Raw genomic sequence first — 24054 nt, 5'->3', positions numbered from 1 at the left:
TTTTAATATTATATTAAATAATTTTGTAAGTCATTCAATACCTTATTTCCCTAGACATTTACATACCTCTATCAGAATATCATCTTGTCTAATGACTTGTTCATTGTGCATCATATTTAAAGCTTGTTCTACTTCTAAAATTTGATTTCTACGATAAAAATTTAAATTTCTATACTCATTTAAAATACCTCTTCCACCGCTTATTTATTCCTCCATCATATTGCATTCATCTTTAATACATTTTATTTGGATAAGATTTTTTGTCTTCCTTTTTCTCACTTTAGCTATTCTATAAATATCTCTCTCCCCTTCTTTTGTATCTAATTTTTAATATAATTGTTCAAAAGTTTCATTCTTTTCTTCATTCATACTTTCTTAGCTTCTTTCTTGATTATTGTATAATTCTTTTAAGTTTTTCTTGTTCTTACGAATATATAATTCCTTATAAACAACTCATTTTCCCTTGTCTTTTTCTTGTACTTTTTCATTCCACTACCAAGATTCCTTACTTGGTAGTGCATGTTCTTTTGACTCATCAAGTACACTCTTAATTATTATTTTTAACTTTGATATTGCCTTATCCCATGTCGTATTAGAGTCACCGTATATTTCACTTAATATTTGTACTACTACTTTCTCCTTAATAAAATAAAATAAGTTCATTAATAATTATGTGTGTTATAATATAACTTTATAGTAACTTACTAAGTCTATTGCATGCTCTACAATATACTTTGATCCAGCCGTTTGCTTTGTGGATATGATAGTTGGGCGAGCCACCTCAGTATTTTTGTTGTTTATTACCGTCGATGAATTTTACTGCTATTTTTTTGTAGCCTAGGTGGTCGTCCATGCACCCCAAATATCCACTAGTACATGGGAGGGCCTTGTTCCCTTCCTTCTCTACATGTATAACAAGTTCTTGTATAGTTTGACATAATAAATGTTCTAAATTTCATTACATTGAGTTTCATATCTTGACTCCCAAATATAATGTTTCTGTAATAATATTGAGAAAATTAGTATAAAAGGATAATATATTATACAGTATCAATACTATTCAAATTACTTATCAAAAATTCCCCATAATACAAGTCTTTAACATTTTGGTCTACATGCCTCTATGTAGTACTAGAAGCGCACTGACAGTCTCTAAATTTCTTACTGATATAAGATGCTACACTATGACAGTCGGGAGTAAAATTTCATGAAAAAGACTTTTATTATTCAAAACAATCATCAGATGAATTTTAATTACTAATAACATCAATACTTACCAATCTCTGATAATCCTCAAAATAATTTGGCCACGAGCTACTACTGTAGTATCCGATATAACTGTATTTGCAAAATAACATTATAATACATAAACATGTCAAATAATATTCAAATTAGAACAATAATGTATTAAATTGTAGAACTAAAGAGATTTACATATAAAAAATAATCATCTCAGAACAACTGAATTATCAACAAAAATCCTTAAATTTTAACTGACAGCGTCATAATATAAATCATTAGATCAATCTGAATCATTAACATTAACAGTTTTAAGAAATGATGTTCTGCCTTCATATTCAATAGTTTGGTAGTAGTTGATAATTGAGAATCCTAAAAGAATGTTTTTCTACACTTCTCTTTCACTAGCCTTTAATATGCCATATAGTTTCTGAACTTCAGGTGTTAGTATTTCATCTATATTTAAGTGATCAACCACATTTATCGTGTCGTAAATGATTGATTGCATTGCATTGCATTATTATTAGCTGATGATTCCTCATGTGAAATGAAGGGTCAGATGATGAAGCAATAGAAGGTCCAATTGGCTCAAACACATAAGACTCTCCATGACAGTACCCGTTATAGTAATTTGTAACAAATTCATTTCTACCTAGATGTACTTTCACGGTATTCATATTACGGAAAGTTGTGTTTATGCATTTGCAATAATTACATGGACAACATAACTTATCACCATTCATACACTTTGGATGATACTTAGCAAACTCCACAAACTCTTCAACTCCATCAAAATATTCTTCTATGATAAATTCATTTTCTAACCTATTATACATCCAAACTTTATGCATATACATTATTAACTAATGAAAAATAAATTCATAACAATATTAAATGTGTAAAACTAAACCACTAAGCATGTATATAGTTTAAACTTAAGCTTAATTAAATCATTAAATAATCATTCATGATATACCTAAAATTGGTGCACAAAGAAGCTAGAGTCTCTCCAAAGGCCACAAACAAAACCAAATAAGAAACCTACACAAATGACATTATGTAGTCAATAATCAAATACAAGTGTGCTTACAAACAATAATCATTTCCAGAGTTTCATACTCGCCTGACAAATATCAAGCTCTTGGCAAGCCAAGCTCACGGCCGAGGCCGAGCTAACTGATGTGCGTAGATTATACATGTGTTTAGACTTCTATTCATGCACATTTATATAAATTTCTTGTCTATAATTCATGTCATCACACTTCTTTTCATTATTGTTGCCAACATGACTACTTTCTTAGATATACTTTTTTCCCCTTTTGATTGACAAGGCGTGATGAGGATCAAAATTGGATGAAGAATGTGAGGAAAAGCACATCTGGAAGCCAACCTTAGACAGGCCATGCCATTTGGCAAGACCGTGCCCCCACTTTTAGCAGCCAAAATGGGCCGACCGTGTAGGAGGCACGACTGTGCCCTTCCTTCAGTAGCTAACATGGCTCGGTCGTGCTAAATGGTACGACCGTGCCCCTCTTCCAGAGCCACTTCAAGGTTCGACCGTGCCAATTGGCACGACCGTGCCTCTCTACCTTAGGCCATTTAGGCCATAGCTATGCCTCCAAGTACAACCGTGTGGTGGAGAACATGAGGGGGCTATATGGCATAGAGTCAGGGTTATGTCATGTAAAAACATGGTTGTAATGAATCTGGACAAACTATAGACTTATTTTGAAATAACTATAACTTGGTGCTTGGTATGAGTTATGGGATATTCTTTATACCTAAATATAGCTAACTTCAAGATCTACAACTTTTCTTCAAGGTTCAACTGAGAATAACATGGTCTAGCTGTGCTTAAAGGCACAACCATGCCACCTAGCCATGGTCGCTTCACATCCTCCGCCCAGATTGCAGACCAAACTTTGATCCACCATAACTTTCAGTTTGATTAGAGTTATAGAATGTTCTTTATATAAAAATATAGATAATTTCAAGGACTACAACTTTGGTTCAGGGTAGAATATGAGAAAACTAGGTTTAATAGGTGAAAAACCTATTTTTTTGGAGCCTATAAACCTGAAAGATCTAACAGTTTAGAGGAGGTATAAAAGGGCCAAGAAACTTGTTCTTTGACTCATCTGGGATTTGGGACTTCGTTGCTCTCCTTGGAGAAGGATTCTCCCTTTAGGGGGAAACCCTATAGCTTCCATCCACTTCTATCCTTGATGATCCGTCCATCTTCGGAGTAAGGAGGCATCTCCAAGACATAGGAAACCTTGACAAACATCTCTTCTTCCCCTTCTTCTCACATCTAGGGTTGCAAGTATACTTTATTTTATGTTTTGGGTTTGTTCTTCCCTTGCAATGGAGTAGATCTCCCTTTCTATGATGTAAGGAGAAATTGTGATATTTTGATTGATGTATGAACTATGTAGGTATCATTTCTTTGTTTAATAAAGTGTTTATATCATATTCTATATGTTTGATGAGATGTGTGAATGGTGTAAACATGTAAATGTATATTGATTGTTCACCCTGTAGGGGGATACTCTAGATTATATGACCTGGGGGCCCTAGTGATAAGAGTATCCCTTTAACCGAACATCTAGAATATCACCATGAAAGGGAGGATAATTCTCCACAAGGAAACATTAAATTAGGCTTAATGGGTCATTTCTAGTGCTATGTTAGTGAGTGACTTGGGTACCCTAGTGAACGTATGACCAGGGGGGCCTAGTGACAAGGGTATCCCTTTCACCGGACTTCTTAGGTAATCACTTTACTCAATAGCATTGGATGCTAAGAAAGATAACACTCTGACCGTCGCGGGATATTGTCAGTATTGAGTTAGACTTCCTACATATGCATAAAGATGGAGGAAAGGAGATGAACAATACATAGGGACAATAACTAGCATCATAATGAAATTGAAATCCTAGAATCACTTCCCCAACCATTTCTCACATCCTCTTAAACTCATCTCCTCTCGAGATCAATTTTCTCTCTCTCTCTCTCTCTCTTTCTCTCTCAATCTTCTCTCCCTCTCTTCAATCTCTCTCTTTAGTTTGCAAGCGCCAAAGCCAACTTGTGGATTCATAACAAGTTTTTAGAGTTGTTGTTTGTGATTATTTCGATTAACTTTAGTTGATTATCATATGAGTTAATCTAGACTTGTTAATAGGTTTTTTCATTTATTTTTTTATTTTTATTTCTGCACATTTCTTTCTTACAATTTAAACTTGGCATTTCCTTTCTTGTTTTTCATTATACATTTTATTTCTCATCTTTAATTCTATATTTTTTATTTTTTTCTCATAATTTTTTTAGATACCATGGGCACTAACATGTCAAGCAATCCTTTAAGAAATTTTTTTACACCCATGAGTGCAAGAGTAAGATCTTCCATTGATGAAAATTATGATTCGGATGATGATCAATTTAAGTACCTTTGCAAAGTGTATAGTAGCACATCTCATCCAGCTGCTATTTGTCACTTCTTTCAAAAAGCTGCTAACACTCCTATGGAACTTCATAATCTATTCCAACCTGAACATCAAGACGTATAATATTTAGTTGTAAGTATTTCTAGCTATGACTAGGGAGATCATCAAACTCAAAACTTTCAACCCCAGCACACTTCTGAGGAGGATGAACAATTACTACCATAGCAGCATATCTCTGACCCACCTCAGAACTACAATCAAGATTGGATAGATCATCAAAATTTTGATTATAGAAGCATGCAAGGTGTTGATCAATCTTTTCAAGCATCTCAAATTCTGTCAGAATTTCAGGATGATTTAATACTAGATGGACTACATCAATCTCAACACATTGAACTAACTTTCTGGGAAGAATCCCAAAACTTAGAAACTCTTGCTCCTAATCAAATGAAGACCACAACATAAGATTCTAAAGAGCTAAAGGTGGAATGGGGGATCTGGTTACTACGAAAATTACATCAAATTGATGAAGATTTTTCCAATGAGGATGGTCAATTTGAAATTTTTGATGAAATTGTCAATCCTTTAATTGACAATATTGATGTTAGTGGACTTTTCACTACTTATGATGACGAGGTGGTGGATAAAAGTATAAGGACATGTACTATGGAAGAAACGTCTCGAGAATCACCTCCTTTGAGACTGAGTTAGGTTACTGGGGAAATAAATATTATATTTTTCTTTATTTTGAGTAGTCCTTTAAGATCTTGTATAGTTTTAGAGATATGCACCATGCATTTGGCAATTAAGTGTTTATCGCTAGGAGCATAAGGAACACAATGATATGACAACTTAACTAGGTTTAGGGATTGATACTTGAAAAATTTAGACCACTATTACATTGAGCACGAAGAACTATTACTTAGGTTGTACTCAAATAACTTTTGTATCTTGCTCACCAATAAAATCATTTGATAGGATTATATCAACTTGATAGAGATTATGATGCACTATTTAATCACATGAGTTTATATGTAGTTTTTACTTGAGGACAAGTAAAGGTTTAAATATGGGGGTGTGATGTGCATAGGTTATACATGTGTTTAGACTTCTATTGGCACACATTTGTATGAATTTCTTATCTATAATTCATGTTATCACACTTCTTTTCTTTATTGTTTCCAACATGACTACTTTCTTGTTCGGAGATATGCTTTTTATCCCTTTTGATTGATAGAGCACGATGAGGATCACAATTGGATGAAGAATACGAGGAAAAGCACATCGGGAAGCCAACCTTGGGCAGGTCATGCCATATGGCACGATTGTGCCCCCTCTTTCAGCGGCTAGCATGGGTGGTCGTGCCAAGATCCATGCCCTTCCTCCAGTAGCTAACATTACTCGACCATGCTAAATGGATGGTCGTGCCCCTCTTCTAGAGCCACTTCAAGGTTTGATCATGCCAATTAGCATAGCCATGCCTCTCCACCCAAGGCCATTCAGGCCACGACTATACCTCCAGGCTTGGCCATGTAGCAGAGAACATGAGGGGGCAGTGTGGCATAGAGTCGGGGTTGTGTCGCGCAAAAATAGGATTGTGTTAAATTTGGACAGACTACATACTTATCTTGAAATGACTATAACTTAGTGCTCGATTAGAGTCATGGGCTGGTCTTTATACCAAAATGTAGTTAACTTCAATATCTACAACTTTTCTTCAGGATTCAACAGAGAATAACATGATATAGCCATGGTAAAAGGTATGGTCGTGCCTCCCAGCCATGGTCGCGTCACAACCTCCGTCCAGACTGTTGACCAAACTTTGAACCACCATAACTTTCGACTCGATTGGAGTTATGGGCTATTATTTACATAAAAATATAGATAATTTCACAACTTTAGTTCAAGGTAGAATACGAGAAAACTAGGTTTAATGGGTGAAAAACTCATTTTTATAAAGCCCTATAAATCTAATAGATCTAGACAATTTGGAGGAGATATAAATGGGTCAAGAAACCTATTGTTTGACTCATCTAGGATTTGGGACTTCGTCCCTCTCCTTGGGGAAGGGTTCTTCCCTTAATGGGAAACCCTAGGGCTTCCATCCACTTCCATTCCTTGACAATCCGTTCATCTCTAGAGCAAGGAAGCATATCAAAGACATTGGAAACATCAATAACTATCTCTTCTTTCCCTTATTCTTATATATATGGTTGTAAGTATGTTTTATTTTATGTTTTGAGTTTGTTTTTCCCTTGCAATAGAGTAGATATACTTTTCTAGGATGTAGGGAGTAATTATGATGTTTTGATTGATGTATAAACTATGTATATGTCATTTCCTTGTTCAATGAAGTGTTTATGTCATGTTCTATATGTGTAGTGCCTTTTATGTATTTGATGAAATGTGTGAATGGTGTAAACATGTAGATGTATATTGAATGTTCACTCCGTATAGGGGATCCTTTAGATTGTATGATCGGGGGCTCTAGTAACAAGGATATCCCTTTAACCGGACATCTAGAGTATCGCCTTGAAAGGGAGGATAATTCTCCACAAGGAAATATTAAGTTAGACTTAATGAGTCATTTCTAGTCATATGTTAATAAGTGACTTGCATACCTTAGTGAACGTATGACTAGGGGGGCCTAATGACAAGGATATCTCTTTCACCGAACTTCCTAGGTAATCACTTTACTCAGTAGCATTGGATACCAATAAAGATAGTACTATGACACAACCATCGTGGGGTAGTGTCGATATTGAGTTAGATTTCCTACATGTACATAAGGATGGAGGGAAGGAGATGAACAATGTTGAATTTTGTATTAAATTCAAAGTATTTTTTGGTAGTGTTTTTAGTCCCACATTGCTAAGTGGAGAAGCTTGGAAGGGCTTATATATGAAGCTCTTCCATCCTTGCTTAGCAATGATAAGGGGACCTACACGCATGCGCGGGCCAAGCCCAAATCGAGTGGATTTGGGGGGTTCGAGCCGGAAATCCATAAACCGGGCGTCACTTACGCGATAAACGCGCGCAGGGGGGGTGCAAATCCCCAGCCCGTGGGCCTTGCGCTCACGGGCGGCCTGGTCTGTTTTTGCTAGTTTGGTTCAGTCTGAACCAAACTAGTTTGGTTTCCGGTTCGGTTGGTTCGAACCAAACCAGAGAGGAGACGCGGACGCGTTTCCTCGCTAGCGAAGCAGTGCTTCGTATCTCCTCAAAGTGAATAAAAGGGGACAAGCAGTGCCTCTATTCTTCACTCAATCTTCCTTCTTCTCCCTTCTCTGTGCGATACATTCTGCACAGCACCTCCTCTGTTTTTCTTTTCGAGTTCGAGTCTTTCTGCGCCTTTGTTGTGTCCTGAGGCTTGGTCTTTCGGCGATCTGAGGTTGGGTCCGAGTGTCGCGTCCGTTTTGGAGTGCACCTACGGACAAGACGAGCGGTTGTTGGATCTTGGGGGAATTTTTCCGGGGAGCCTTTGCACCGTGAGGCGGCAATAAATTCTCTAAGGACAGTCGGCGTGCCGACGCTTCAACCGGATAACTATATTCTAAACCCGACTACTTTATTTATCTGTCTATTGCATGCTATTTTTGTGTCAATATAATACTGTTGTTTATATTGCTTTAAATATATTACCAACATTCTTAGAGAATTTATTGCTTGTATCAATAGACATGATGAATGATAGGGTAATAGGATCTGATGAGGCTAGTGCTAGACCCGAGAAATTTTACGGGCAAAACTTCAGACGTTGGCAACAACGGATGAAATTTTGGCTTACTACCCTAGGGCTATTCTCCGTTATAGAAACAGACCCTCCTTCACCTACTGAAGAGGAACCTGCCCGTAGTGCTGCCTTAGAGAGGTTTAAGCAAAGGGATTATCTCTGCCATGGGAGAATCCTGTCTGCCCTCTCAGACGCACTATTTGATGTATACTGCTCAACCTCTTCAGCTAAAGAGCTGTGGAAATCTTTGGATAAAAAATATAACTCCGAAGATTCTGGTTTAGAAAAGTATACTGTGGCAAAATTCCTGAACTTCAAAATGGTTGAAGGCAAATCTGTGGTTGAGCAGACACATGAATTCCAAGTTCAAATTCATGGTCTTGTGAAGGAGATATGCCATTACTGAAAAATTTCAGGTCTTGTCTATCATCGAAAAATTGCCTCCGAGTTGGGAAGATTTTGGCATGACTCTTAAACATCGGAGAGGTAAAATCTCTCTAGAAGATTTGATGATTGCCTTAAATATCGAAGAAGAACATCGGAAGCAACATAAAAATGATGATACAAGAATGCCTATGGATTTTATTCCAAAGGAAAATGTAGTAGTCTCATCTGACAAGAAGAAATTCAAAAATCAGAAAATGAAGAACAAGATGAAACCCAACCCAAAGGTTCAAAAGAAAACTGGAACTAAACCTAAGCCTTGCTGGGCATGTGGACAGGTTGGACATTATGCCAAATTCTGCCCTAAGCGAAAGGACAAGAACCAAAGCAATACGTCCAACACCAAGGCACAAGTAAATGTCGTGACTGCTAGTGATGACACCAGCGATAGGTTTGTTACCTTCAAACCCGAACTAAACTTGATCTATCAACCCAATGAATGGTTAGTTGATACAGGTGCTAATGTACACTGTTGTGCTGATCGATCTGCCTTCCTTACTTATCAGGTAATTGAAGGCACTTCCGTGACCATGGGGAACCATTCTGCAGCCAGGGTGTTTGGGATAGGACAAGTTGACCTGAGGTTCACCTCTGGAAAATTCCTGTCACTGCATGAGGTGCATCATATTCCAGCGGTCCGTCGGAATTTGATTAGCGGATCAAAGTTAGTCCGTGCTGGTTATGAGTTGAATTTTAAATGTAATAAAGTTGTAATATTACATTTAGAAACCTTTATTGGAAAATGTTACCTTAATGAAGGTTTATTTAAACTCAATGTAGAAAATGCTACTTTAAATAAAACTTCTGATATTGGTTGTTCATATAACATTGAGTCTTATGATCTGTGGCATGACAGATTAGGACATGTCAATTTTAATACCGTAAAAAGGATGATGAATCTTGACATGATCCCTAAGCATGCTATAAATGATAAGAAAAAATGTGAAATTTGTGTGAAATATAAACAAACCCGTAAACCCTTCAAATCAGTTGATAGAAATTCTGATATTTTAGAATTGATTCATACTGACTGTTGTGAGTTTAACGGTGTAATAACGAGAGACCATAAAAGGTATTTCATTACCTTCATTGATGATCACTCTCGTTATTGTTATGTTTATTTGCTAAAAACCAAGGATGAAGCTTTAGATAAATTTATGGTTTTTAAATCTGAAGCTGAGAATCAAACCGATAAAACAATTAAGAGGTTAAGGTCTGATAGGGGTGGAGAATTTACCTCGAACCTGTTTCAAAAATTTTGTCAAGATACAGGTATAATCCATAAGGTAACTGCTCCATATAGTCCTCAATCCAACGGTATAGCAGAACGAAAAAATCGAACCCTTGAAGATATGATTAATTCCATGTTAGGCAGTTCTGGGTTACCCAACTTTATGTGGGGGGAGGCTCTATACACTGCATGCCATGTGCTAAATAGAGTCCCAATGAAGTCAAGGGATAAAACCCCATATGATATTTGGAAAGGCCGAAGGACAAGTTTGAAATACCTTAAAGTGTGGGGGTGCCTTGCAAAGGTACTAGTACCTGAACACAGAAGGAAAAAACTTGATCCAAAGACTGTAGATGGTATCTTCTTGGGTTATGCTCAAAGTAGTATTGCATATAGGTTCCTAATTATTAAATCAGAAATTCCTGGAATAGATGCAAATACTATTGTAGAACTTCACGATGCTACATTTTTTGAGGATATATTTCCTATGAAGACGAGAACACCTCAATCTAGTATTCCTACTAGAAATGAGCCTTCTTCTGTAGAGGTCCCATTATCCGTAGTGGGTACACCTTCCTCAAGTCACTCTAGACTAGATGAATCTAGTGAGTGCACAGAACCGAGAAGGAGCAAGAGGCAACGTGTGTCTACGGATTTAGGCCAGGACTTTATCACCTATAATATAGAAGGTGACCCTGTGACATATAGAGATGCTATGGCTTCTCCTGAAGCTAAGCACTGGAAAGAGGCCATTAAAAGTGAAATAGACTCTATTATCTCTAATGCCACTTGGGAGTTGGTAGATTTACCTCCTGGGTGTACCACTATAGGATGTAAATGGGTGTTTAAGAGAAAACTAAAGCCTGATGGGTCAGTAGATAAATTCAAAGCTCGCCTAGTTGCTAAGGGATTCAAACAAAAAGAAGGGATTGACTATTTTGACACTTATTCTCCTGTTACCAGAATTACTACAATCCGAGTGTTAATCGCATTAGCATCCATATATCATCTTGAGGTCCATCAAATGGATGTCAAAATGACATTCCTAAATGGAGATTTAGAAGAAGAGATATATATGGATCAGCCTGAGGGATATGTAGTCTCTGGAAATGAGAATAAAGTCTGTAGGTTAGTCAAATCTCTTTATGGTTTGAAGCAAGCCCCAAAGCAGTGGTACAAAAAATTTGATAGAGCTATGCTATCGCTTGGCTTTGAAGTAAATGACTCTGATAAATGTGTGTATGCTAAAATGAAAGGTGATAATTGTATTATCCTATGTTTATATGTAGATGATATTCTACTATTTGGAACTAACCTTTCTATTATTAATGAGGCTAAGACCCTCTTAAGTGGTAAGTTTGATATGAAGGATATGGGTTGTGCTGATATGATTTTAGGGCTGAAGTTGACTCATTCAACTGATGGAATAACAATTTCTCAGTCACTCTATGTTGAGAGAGTATTAGAGAAATATGGTTATAGCCAAGTTAAATCTGTTGTCACACCATATGATCCTTCAAAAACTCTCCACAAGAATAATAGTGGTGTGGCAATGTCTCAATTAAGATACTCACAAATAATAGGTAGTCTAATGTATTTAGCTAATTGTTCTAGACCTGATATTTCTTTTGCTATAACGAAATTGAGCAGGTTTACCAGCTGTCCGGATAGAACGCATTGGGATGCATTAGACAGAGTACTCAAATACCTGAAAGGTACTATATCCTTGGGCTTGTGGTATGGGAGATTCCCTGCAGTCCTGGAGGGATATAGTGATGCTAGTTGGATAGCAGACACTGCTGAGTGTAAAGGCGTTACTGGTTATGTCTTTACACTTGGAGGCGGTGCAGTTGCTTGGAGGTCTGTTAAACAGATGATTATAACCCGGTCTACATCTGAGGCAAAATTGTGTGCTTTAGATACCACAGTAACTGAAGCTGATTGGCTTAAGGGTCTTCTTTCTGAAATTCCCTTGATGATGAAGCCAATACCTTCTATTTCAGTACATTGTGATAATCAAACAACAATAGCTCAGATTAGAAGCTCCAAGTATAACCAGAAACAGAAGAGACATGTACGAATAAGATTAAAGTCTATTCGTGAGCTAGTGTCTCTTGGAGTGGTGTCATTGGACTTTGTAAGTTCAAAAGACAATATTGCTGACCCACTCACTGAAGGACTTGATTCTGAGAAAATCAACAGATCCAGTAAGGGAATGGGACTGAGGCCTGTCTTGGTTTCATCTATAGAGGCAACCCAACCTATCTGATTGGAGATCCCAAAAAGTAGGTTCAATGTGGTACAAACAAGCTATAAGGGTGAAACGTAAGCATCAAATTGATTGAGATGTAATCTCATAGTCTCTTCCCTGGATAGATGCTTGACTGCTAGTAAGGATGAGCTTAGGAGCTCTTAATGAGTTCAAGGTCTTAATGACAGGATGCTTGCAGTACATCCTTGGAGAACTCACCTATGTAAGTGTAACTGTGTGGCCACAGTGTGGGGGGGTCTAGGCAACTCCCCTTAGCACTTATGAAACAAGATTCGGTGGCATGGCCGTAATGCACCAACCCAGAAGGATTCAACCGTCGCCCGTGATGAGTTGTTACCAATTGACTTCACATATAAAAAAAGGTTTAAGTTCAAGACCTAGTTCACTTCAAACCTATGTGAATAAGATTGGTGTACTCAGGTGAAAATTTAAACCGGAAGGTATTTTCACTAAAAGCTCATTGCAACCTAGCCTCAGGACATATTTTATCTTTTAAACCGAAATGATTTGAATTTGTGGGGGATTGTTGAATTTTGTATTAAATTCAAAGCATTTTTTGGTAGTGTTTTTAGTCCCACATTGCTAAGTGGAGAAGCTTGGAAGAGCTTATATATGAAGCCCTTCCATCCTTGCTTAGCAATGATAACGGGACCTACACGCATGCGCGGGCCAAGCCCAAATCGAGTGGATTTGGGGGGTTCGAGCCGGAAATCCATAAACCGGGCGTCACGTACGCGATTAACGCGCGCAGGGGGGTGCAAATCCCCAGCCTTTGGGCCTTGCGCTCACGGGCGGCCCGGTCTGTTTTTGCTAGTTTGGTTCACTCTGAACCAAACCAGTTTGGTTTCCGGTTCGGTTGGTTCGAACCAAACCAGAGAGGAGACGCGGACGCGTTTCCTCGCTAGCGAAGCAGTGCTTCGTACCTCCTCAGAGTGAATAAAAGGGGACAAGCAGTGCCTCTATTCTTCACTCAATCTTCCTTCTTCTCCCTTCTCTGTGCGATACATTCTGCACAGCACCTCCTCTGTTTTTCTTTTCGAGTTCGAGTCTTTCTGCGCCTTTGTTGTGTCCTGAGGCTTGGTCTTTCGGCGATCTGAGGTTGGGTCCGAGTGTCGCGTCCGTTTTGGAGTGCACCTACGGACAAGACGAGCGGTTGTCGGATCTTGGGGGAATTTTGTCGGGGAGCCTTTGCACCGTGAGGCGGCAATAAATTCTCTAAGGACAGTCGGCGTGCCGACACTTCAACCGAATAACTATATTCTAAACCCGACTACTTTATTTATCTGTCTATTGCATGCTATTTTTGTGTCAATATAATACTGCTGTTTATATTGCTTTAAATATATTACCAACAAACAATATATAGGGGCATTAACTAACATCATAATGAAACCGAAATCCTAAAATCGCTTCCCCAACTATTTCTCACATCCTCTTAAGCTCAACCCCTCTCAAGATCAATTTGCTCTCTCTCTCTCTCTCTCTCAACCTTCTCTCCCTCTCTTCAATCTCTCTCGTTAGTTCGCAAGCGCCAAATCTAACTTTTGACCATCCAGATAACTTACTTTGTAATATCTCTAGTACTTAATTAACATCCCCTATGAATTCGATAATCTTTTATATTACTAATGACATTTTTGTGCACTTGCGGATTCGTAACATTGACGAACGACCAAACTCATGGACAACCAAGCTCACGGGCAGGCCTAGTTAGGGGTGTAAATGAGCAAGCCACTTATAAGCTATTCGGATCTTAGTTCGAAAAAAGTTCATTCGATTAAGTTAATGAGCCAAGATCGAGCTTGATTTTGAGTTCAAAAATATTATCGAGTCAACCTCAAGATTAACAATATTTGGTTCATGAGCTCGCGAACATATTCATTTAGAAGCTTATGAACATGCTCGTTTAGAAGATTGCGAACGCACTCGTTAAGAGACTCACTACGTATTCTTTAAGAGACCCACAAACATATTTGTTAAGGGTCTCTTTTACATATTACTTAAATTATAAATATTATATATTAATGAGTCGAGTTCAAACTATGCTCATTTAATTTTTAAACAAGTCATTTTTGAATCGAGCTCGAGCCGTTTGTAAACTATTTAATTTCGTTACAAGTCGAACTCGAGCTTAAGAATTAAAGATCGAATTAAACTTGAGTTGAGCTCATGTTTAGGTAAAATGAACCAAGCTCAAGCCTCTTACTGTTCAACTCATCTTGGTTCGATTACACCCCTAGGCCTAGTTGAGGTTGCGGTTAAGCTCACGGCCGACCAAGCTCGTAGCTAGGGAGTCACGAGTAGCTTAACCACTGCTAGCCAAGCTCGCAACCAAGGAACTACGAGCAACTTGGCTACGACTTGCCAAGTTCACGGTCAAGGCTGACATCGTGAGCACAACAAGAGGCCGATTGCGACCTCTAGCACGAGGTCGCAATCGAAGATGGGATGGGAAACAAATTAAAGGGGAGAGCTGCATTACCTAGGTACTGGAGAGGAGATCACGTGTGTGCTATAGAGGAGAACGCTGGAGATCGATCAAAAGGAAGCTGAGAGAGTGTGAGAGAAGAAAAAATTCAGGGAACCCTAATTCTATAGAGATTTAGTGACGAAAATTAATATTCCTTCATTAATTAGTAATGAAAATTAATATTCATCACTAATTCTATCACTAAATGCTAATTTCCTTATAGTGTTAGCGATGATTTGTTTTCCCATCGCTAAATAATGGTGGAAAACGTCCATTGTTAATTAGCGGCCGAAGATTATTCGGTCACTAATTAATGGTCGAAAATTATTTCTGTCGCTAATTTAGCTAGAAAGAAATCTGTTGTTAAATCCATTCCTAATTTTGGATTTTCTTGTAGTGCATTGTTTGTCTTCAAGGTAGAGAATTGCAAACATTTTAACACTGACTAGATTAATATGTATTCAATCACAGTAAAATAGTTGAACATGGAAAATTTAATCATATTATATAACAAGTCCTTCATATCATAATGATAATATTTCGATAAATTATTAATAAATAATTTAAAAAATAAAAATAGATTAAAAGAGTATAAAGAAAATAATCATATAAGACATCAAAAATATAATAAATAAAGTTCATTGATATTATGTTTAATTTACTCTACGAAATTTCTCATCAAACTCATCTATTATAAATTCGACATCTAGCTAGTTAGAAAATATTTAACCTTTTGAAATTTGGATTAAATTCCAAGTCTTAGATATAGAGAAGAGGGCATACTGGAATAGTTAGAAAATTTATAATAAACTTTGAGTATTTAGGTTAGATAGTATACCTTTATCTAGCTAAAAAATTTATAATAGACTTTAAATATTTAAACTATCTAGTGTCCCCTTATAATAGCCCAGGCTAACCTCCTCTTTAGGTCTCGCCTCTGTTGTGTGTTTGCTATTGTCGTTGTGATTATCTTCTTTGAACAAGATCCAACATTATCTGATCGTCGTCCATTCCTTAACTTGGCTTTGCACTTGAGCTGGCAGATGTATAAAAAGGTAGCTGCCTCTGTTTTAGACGTGTTATCCTTCGTCATTTTGCATGCTTCAATTGTTATAAATTAATTGTGTCCTCTCAATGGTTTATATTATGGCTTGCTTGATACTTTTTGTTCATTGGATACGCATTAATATTACGCCTGAATGCTCGTCCCAGCGCTTAAATTCTCAAAAATGAATAGGGGTGCTTAGACATGTGAGGGTTATTTAGGAGTATGCAAGGTAAAAATGTACAAGATATCATCTCTCTATATATGTATATATATATCTTGATCTGAAGAAATTGGTCCTGTCTCATAGGAGTTTTACATTGACCGTTAGAATAAATCGGAAAGTTCTCGTGACGGATAACATCTTATAATTGTGAGCCTCATTTAAAAGAAAAATATCTATAAATATATTGTAACTGAGAATCATACCACTAATATTTAGGTGACATTTTAGTGCTCGTTTGTTACCCTATAGCTGGGATTAGGAAAGTACAAAATAGAAATAGTTGGTCGTCCATTTCTTCTATTCTTAGAAGAAATAAAAAAAAAAAGAAGAATTTATATAACTAATATGGTCAATAAGGTGGGACTCCTAGGTAGGGTCGAAGTCAACGAAGCTGGTTGACACGACAGTCAAAGTGAAGACGAGGTGACAATTAAAATCAATGTGCATGCATCCGAATGAACCACTTTCAACTGAACATAACTCTCCACTTTTCATGAGCAAGACTCAGAGTATAAACCCGAGCGGCCTTATAGTCGGTCATGCCAACATAAACTCGAGCAGACCTAGAGCTGGCCGGATCTATGGGGCTTAGAAGGGGTTAAACACTCGAGGCTAGTACGATCATATGTCTCGACCGATTGGTTTGGCTAATCAGACTGCTAGTCTGATCGGATCGAGAGTTCCTCAGAGTCAACAAAACCTTGAGTCATATCAGTGTCATTTAAAGATAAGTCAAGTGTCCTCACCGAGTGCTCTAGTTGATCAGACCGAAAGTCTGATCGGACAATCTAGATGCGCGGCCCGACTGAACCAGGCTCTTTATACCAGTGTGAAGGCTGAGTGTAGGCCGAGTCCTTAAGAATGATATTCATCCTTTATCCGACTCGATCACATCTGCAAACAAGAGCCGACCAGACTATAAAGGGGGCTTGGTCAGCCTACTAACCAATCTATCCATCAAGCATATAGGTCACACACAAACCCAACAATTTAATATTCCCTTTGGCGTTTTGTGGGACAATTGTCAAAGGGATAAAAGAATATTCCCTATACAGTCTTTATGCAGGAAACTTCTACTCTACAAAACATAGAGATGGTAAGTCTATTTTTGGAAAGAATGTTAGAATGCCAGAAGGGTCGGTCTTTTTTTGACAATGTTTGGAGAGTCGTTCAGAGTAAAATTAACACAATAAAAGAGGGTCTTCATCTGCAGGACGTAGGTACGCTAACGCTACATTATATTAAGCTATCTCACACAATCCAAGGCACTCAGATTTCACTGTTTATTACTGCTGTTGGTTGCATTTTCTCTCATACACTTGTTTAACTTGAGTGTCAGTGTCTGTACTGGAGACTCTTTCCTAGCCCGGTTGCTAACGTTTTTTTCCTTCTATTCTTTGTTTTTGATAGGTAGGATTGCACAACATCTTCGATTACCGGCTGAGAGTCCTCGTGCAGCCAACATCATAGCCATATTAGAGCCACGTGTCCAGTATTTCGTCTCCCCAGCAATAACTATAATCCAAATTACATACCTAGCATTTAAATAAATTAACTATTGCAAATGTGATTTTATAATACTTTTCCTTTATTCAGAGTGCCAAAAGAACTGAAAAAGAGAAACGAAACATGATGAATCTTTCTTCTCTAACAATAAGTTGCCACAGAATTGTGGCTTTATTCGAACAAATTAATTAAGTTCTAGTTGAATCGATCGATATATTATATTCAAATTTATGATCTCCACGAACAAGTAGAACGAATAAATCAACACAGAGAGAAACATCTTGTGATCGTCGTCTCTAGCAGAAGCTCCAAAGGTTCATGTCGCCGGCAGCCATCTCCTCCTCCCACTCCTCCGGCCAGTAACTAGAAGATACTACAAATCGATCGTCGTCCACGTTCTTCGGCGACTGCACTATCGCTCCGAGATCCACCCAAGATTCATCCACTACCACTTCCTTCTTCTCACTCGTCGTTGACGTCGTGGAGCTGTAGGTCGCCGGCACGTCAACGGACCGGTACTGAACCTCGTCGGAGTCGGAAGGAAATGATGTAGTTCTAGTAGTAGTAGTAAGAGGAGGAGTGTTGGTGACCATGGTGGCTGCGGCAGCGGCAGCGGCGAGTTTTTGTATGGACTTGGGGGATATGGAGGAGGGGGCGATGAGGCGGCCGCGAGGGAGGGCGGCGGGGAAGTTGAAGGTGGCGGCGGAGGAGCCCTTGAGGCAAAGGAGAGCAGCGTCGTAGGCGCGGGCGGCGGCGTCCGGGGTGGAGTAGGAGCCGAGCCAGATACGGGTCTTGTGGAGCGGCGCCCTGATCTCGGAGACCCACGAGCCCCAGCTCCGCCGCCGCACCCCGTTGTACTGCCTCTTCCCGCTGCTCTTCCCCATTGTTGCCTTCTCTCTAATTCGTCTTTCTTCTTCTTCTCCCTGAGGCCGAGCGTATCAGTTGAGGATGGCAACTGCAGGGGAGACGATAAGCTATTTATAGAGGCTTTTCGGCCATGGAGAATACATGGAGAGGGAGCAACGCCAGGCCACAGTGGTGGATGGACGATAGAGAAAATTTATGGACAGTACAAAATTTAAGTACTGTTTTTAAAACAATAAAATAAAAAAAAAAAAAATCAAATCATGGCACTCCCGTGTCGACGTTGACTATATCATCCAAGGCCGCTCGATTCTGTCAGCTTGCAGATCGATCACTGAGTTAGCTAACATTGCAGGGAATTATTAGCTGGATGAATCTCCTGTGGCCCCAAAATGCTTTAATCAGAGATGGGTAACCCAGCCTGATCAGAGTCAGAGGCCTTACCTGTTGAGCTTGCCCACGAGGGATTCATGATCCTATTTATTAACTGCTGTCAAATGAATGAGAGTGAAAGCTTTCGAGATTTCCTAAATCAGATCCAAACCCGCATCTGAAGTTTCTATGACTGCATAAAGCTCGAGTTAATTAATCTTCATGCATCTACTGAAGCCTTTCAATATGAAGGACTTCCTTATATTCAACTTAGCAATATATACTTGTAGATTCTATGAAAGGATTATCCTGGTACCACAGGCGACTTGCTCAATGCTCCACCACATGAACTGATTGATTGATGTCTTTGTCTTAGCTAGATCTGAGACCGTGAGAGCTGTTTTATTCCTCCGTCCAAGGTTCTCCCAGGTGTTTTGATGACAGTGTCACATCAGGCCACTCTGCTACTGATTTCCTCATTATTCTAAGTGCTGATCATGGTCGTGTTGTGAGTACTGGACACCGTGCAGCAGCTAAGAAACTCATGTTGAGCTGTTATCTTCTTTTATTTGAGAATAAAGGATTAGTTAAATCTGCCCAGGCGAGGTCAGAATCCAGCACAGGCTGCAGATGTTACTAAAGAATTGAAGCCATTATTTACTGAACCACGTACGTACAGCCCATCAGAATGCCTGTTAAATCAATCAATCAATATATTGGAAGTTAGCTGCTGACACGATCCAAGATTAGGTGGAAAGAAAAGATGCAGCCAACAGATCTGCCAAGAAATGTTCCATTAATAATACATAATTAATTTATCCAAAAGTGCAGCTCTTTTCCACCAAATCACAGATAGGAAAAAAAAAAACTCAAAGACAAACATCAGCACAGCAACTGAGTATATAGTAAAAAATATATCAGTAGATGGTTATCTACGTGTACTTGATTGATTGTATTCTTCCTCCGAACCTAAGAACGTAAGTGGCACACAAAGCTAAGTTGCATAACTATTCAACGCTCTTAGATGATATAGAAGGGTTTGGGCTCCAAAGCTCATACCAGAACAAATTACTAGTACCTGGAAGTAACAATGATTATCATAATATATGCCCTGTGTTTAATAGGGTAAACTGTCTAGCTTATACTCAGAGTTAATCTAGCATCTTGAAGGGTACTAATCAATAGATAACACATGCAATAAGGCCAATAAGTAGCACACAAAAACAATATAAAAGCAAACTATATCCGAGAGATAGTCCACACCAAATGCAGCAAACAAAGCACTTGATCACACAATAGGTCTATAGGCAGTTAGGTACTATGAGAAAAAGAATCAAACTTTACCATAATGGTTAAATGGAACTATAATCCTTAGCGTCAATTCAACTACTAATACTTGGATCTTCAGTATGAACTCACCAGTTGGTTTTCAAGCTATTTTCATTGAGGATTTTCAAGTTTGCCAACCAGACAAATAAAAGATATATTAAAAAAACATGCACTTCGAATTTCAACACCAATAGCTTCTCCCTTGTCCCACTAAGAGGAATTGCTCTAAGCACTCAAAAAAATGAAAGAAAAATGCTCTGCAAATCAAAAGGTACTTCCTCTACATAAGACATACTCTTTGTTCTCAGTTAATGTTTCCTTAGTGTATAAAATATTAACGAAATAATACAACTAGCAATGTTTTTATTCTCGGTTAATTTCCCCTTAGTGAACATTAGTATAATTATGCAACTAGTAACATGAAAAGTTCATTAAAAGCTCAAGAAGACTTCATAGCAATATAATAAAAAAAATGCCAACCCACCCAATATTGATCACCAAAACAAAGGATTAAAGGATTCTGCAGCCAGTGAACTGCTGACATAGTCACTGAGAAACTATGTAACACCCAAGAGCAACAAAGGAAGAATATTAGACAATAAGTAAGCACATGCCAAGTACAAAGAAGGAATTTAAGACGTAGCAGTTGCCTCAAACTATATCCCACATAATTTGCTTCAACTACAGACCTTAAAATCCCTAGTCAGCTTTGCATTTACATAATAAGTAAGCACGCTACCCAACTTTGTTTCTTAGTGGAATGAGCATTATTCCTATACATTTACAAATTGGCTAAAATCCATGAGAAAAAAAATGAAATTCTCACAGGTATTCCTTTCAAACCTGCTATAAGTATATTGAAAACCTGTCAAATAGTATGCAAATAAGAAACTCACACTTATATTGGTATTCTCCATCAGTTTATTTCTAGGTGTATCCTTGTAGAACATGATAAGATTTTTGATATGGTAATGAAGAAGGCCCCACCTGTTGGAGTGTATACTGAAAGCCTAAGCTTTGTAAACATTCATTATGAATAAAGAATCACATTTGGTCAAATTGTCTACATTTGTTTGTAGTTGTTCATTTAATTTATATTGTAGATAACATAGTATGTGGTGTCACATACAGAAGATGATGTTATCAGTACCTTATAAATTATAAACAGTAGCTCACGACTAAAATGGAAAGGAACAAACCATTAGAAGGTCGTAGTGTAATTAGGTATTAGTTTATCTTGACTATATAATTACACTAGTACACTCAGAGTGTATTGAGTAGGACCATTAGAGGTCGTTTCTTTTATACTGACTTTATAAAGGAACAAAGACCTCAGTTATTATGGAAGTGTGTGCTCTTAATCCTAATATAATAACAAGCACATATGTTTGATATTTATTTCTTTAATTTATCAATGGGTGAGATTTAGTTCGATGAATCAATAAACTCGATAAGTTGGGAAATGGTATCACTTATAGTGTGTGTTGTTGATTATAGAAGGAAACTGTATCCTAGAGATACTAGGTTGATAATGTCCTCAAGAGGAGCTCATAAAGATTGTCATGTTAAACCCTGTAGGTGGACTTAGTTCGACATGATAATAAGGTTGAGTGGTACTACTCTTGGACTTAGATATTAATTAAATGAGTTGTCAGTAACTCACTTAATTAGTGGGCATTCGATATCTTAAACACAGGGAGATTAACACACTCATAATAAGAAGGAGCCCAAAAATGTAATTTGGGATTGGTGCGGTAGTTCAATGATAGTTCTCTAGTGGAATGAATTATCATTGATAAAATTAAGTTGTGTGTTCGGGGCGAACACGGGATGCTTAATTTTATCGGGAGACCAAAACCAATTCCTCCTCTCGGTCCCTATCGTAGCCTCTTATTTATAGAGTTCTATACCCACCTATACCCACCTTCTATACCCACCCTAAGGTGGTTGGCCAAGCCTAGCTTTGAGCATTTGGGTGGCCGGCCCTAGCTTGAACCCAAGCTAGTAGGGCCGGCCAAAATAAATTAAAAAGAATTTTAATTTTAATTTTTATTATGTGGAAGAAATAATTTATTAAAGAGAATTTGAATTAAATTATCTCTCTTGTAAAATTTACAAAAGATTAAAGAAAGAGATTAGATCTCTTTCCTTATTTGTAGATTGGTGAGATATTTTATTTTCTTTAAAATTATTCACATGTTGTAAAATTAAAATTATGAAAATTTCTTTTTATTAACCATGAAGAGATTTTTGAAGAGAAATTTTATTTTTAAAATTTCCGGAAACAAATAAGGAAAGTTTTAATTGTTGATTGAAACTTGTCCAATTTGCTTCCCATTGATGTGGCCAGCCATTAGAGATTAATTGGGGAAATATTATTTTATTTTTCTCAATTAAATCATGTCAAGGGAATTAAGGAAATTTTATTGTAATTAAATTTCCTAATTTGCCTAGGCCAAGGAATATAAAAGAAGGGGTGAGGGTGCCTTCACAAGACACAACCTCTATTGTTTTCTCTCCCTCTTTTGTTCCTTGGTGTGGCCGGCCATCCTCTCTTTCTCTTCCTCTTGTGGTGGCCGAATCTCCTTCTTCCATTGGAGCTCTTGTGGTGGCCGGATACTACTCGGAGAAGAAGAAGAAGAAGGAGAGAAAGCTATCATCTCTTGGAGCTTGGTTAGTATTTTGGTTTTTCTCCTTGGTGAAGTTTTCCTTTGTGGCTGAACCTTGCTTGGAGGAGAAGAAGGTGGTTGGTGGTTTCTCATCTCGGTAGATCGTTGCCCACACAACGTCCGAGGTTAGAAGAGGAATACGGTAGAAGATCAAGAGATTTTTCTACAAGGTATAACTAGTAATTTTTTCTTTCCGCATCATGCTAGTTATTTATGGAAATAATACCAAATACAAGAGGCTTACGTTCTAGAATTTCGAATATGTTTTTTGAAGTTGTGTTCTTTTGTTTTTTCTTTTCCTTGTGATTTGATTGTTCTCTTTGGTTAACCTAAAGTTATTTTAGGAAATTAAATATTATCTTTCTATAAAAGGTTTTGTCTAGTCGGTGGTGGTTGCTCCCATATCCAAGAAGGCCATGTGCCTCGCCACGTCAGTACTGGGAACCAATTATGGAAAATAATATTTAATGGAATTAATAACTTAAGGAGACTTGGGTTGAACGTGTTAAGTTCCGCAGGAGATCCAAGTCAAAACCTAAAAGAACAAATAGATTAAGTTTTGGATCAAACGTGTTAAGTTCAGCGATCCAAAATTTAATTTAAAAGAACACATGGTAGCTAGGAAAAGGTTCGACCTTTGTACAAAATTTTTGCAATGGAACCTATAGGTTTTCCGAGTAGCAACCAAAGAAGTAATTTCTATAGTTCCTCTGGTATTTGGTATTTAGTTTAATTATGCACATGTCATACATAATTTAGGCGGGTTAATAGTAGGATGTGCTAACTTGTGGACGCAGGATCCAACTATTATGGCTTTTAGTTATTATGTGTGATTGGACCCTGGACATGTCAAGGGCATTTATATGTGTGTGCATGATTGTATTAAAATACACAGGAGCTGTATTTAGTTTTATTAGGATTTTATTTTTGATCTAGATACATGTACATTCCTTTTATGGAATATAGGATCAAAAATGTAAAATTCTATTTATGTCGCGGATCGAATCTTGCAAAGCGTGGAACCTTCTAGGAACCAGAGGCGCAGCTGAACTAAGGGCAAGATGAATGCGACAGCTAGACCCGGTGGCGGTGGCCAAATATGGCAGCAGCTTGGGATGACAACACACGGAGAATAACTAGAGATAAAAGCCATAATAGTTGAAAATTAAATTTTCTATTTATTGCTTTTATATTGTGTTGTGTGTGCATGTTAG

The 24054-nt window shown here is 37.8% G+C and overlaps 1 protein-coding gene across 1 annotated transcript; it reads right to left on the bottom strand.

Annotated features, from left to right (window-relative positions):
• Nucleotides 1-17689: 17689 nt before the first annotated feature.
• LOC122017207 (ethylene-responsive transcription factor ERF014-like) lies at nucleotides 17690-19020 on the bottom strand. Its single transcript, XM_042574762.1, has one exon. It carries the CDS (start codon nucleotides 18488-18490, stop codon nucleotides 17903-17905), a length of 588 nt encoding a protein of 195 aa, XP_042430696.1. The 5' UTR covers nucleotides 18491-19020; the 3' UTR covers nucleotides 17690-17902.
• Between the last annotated feature and the right edge of the window lie 5034 nt (nucleotides 19021-24054).

Source organism: Zingiber officinale, chromosome 8B, assembly GCF_018446385.1.
Source record: "Zingiber officinale cultivar Zhangliang chromosome 8B, Zo_v1.1, whole genome shotgun sequence".
Taxonomy (NCBI): domain Eukaryota; kingdom Viridiplantae; phylum Streptophyta; class Magnoliopsida; order Zingiberales; family Zingiberaceae; genus Zingiber; species Zingiber officinale.
This window is presented reverse-complemented; position numbering and strand designations above follow the sequence as displayed.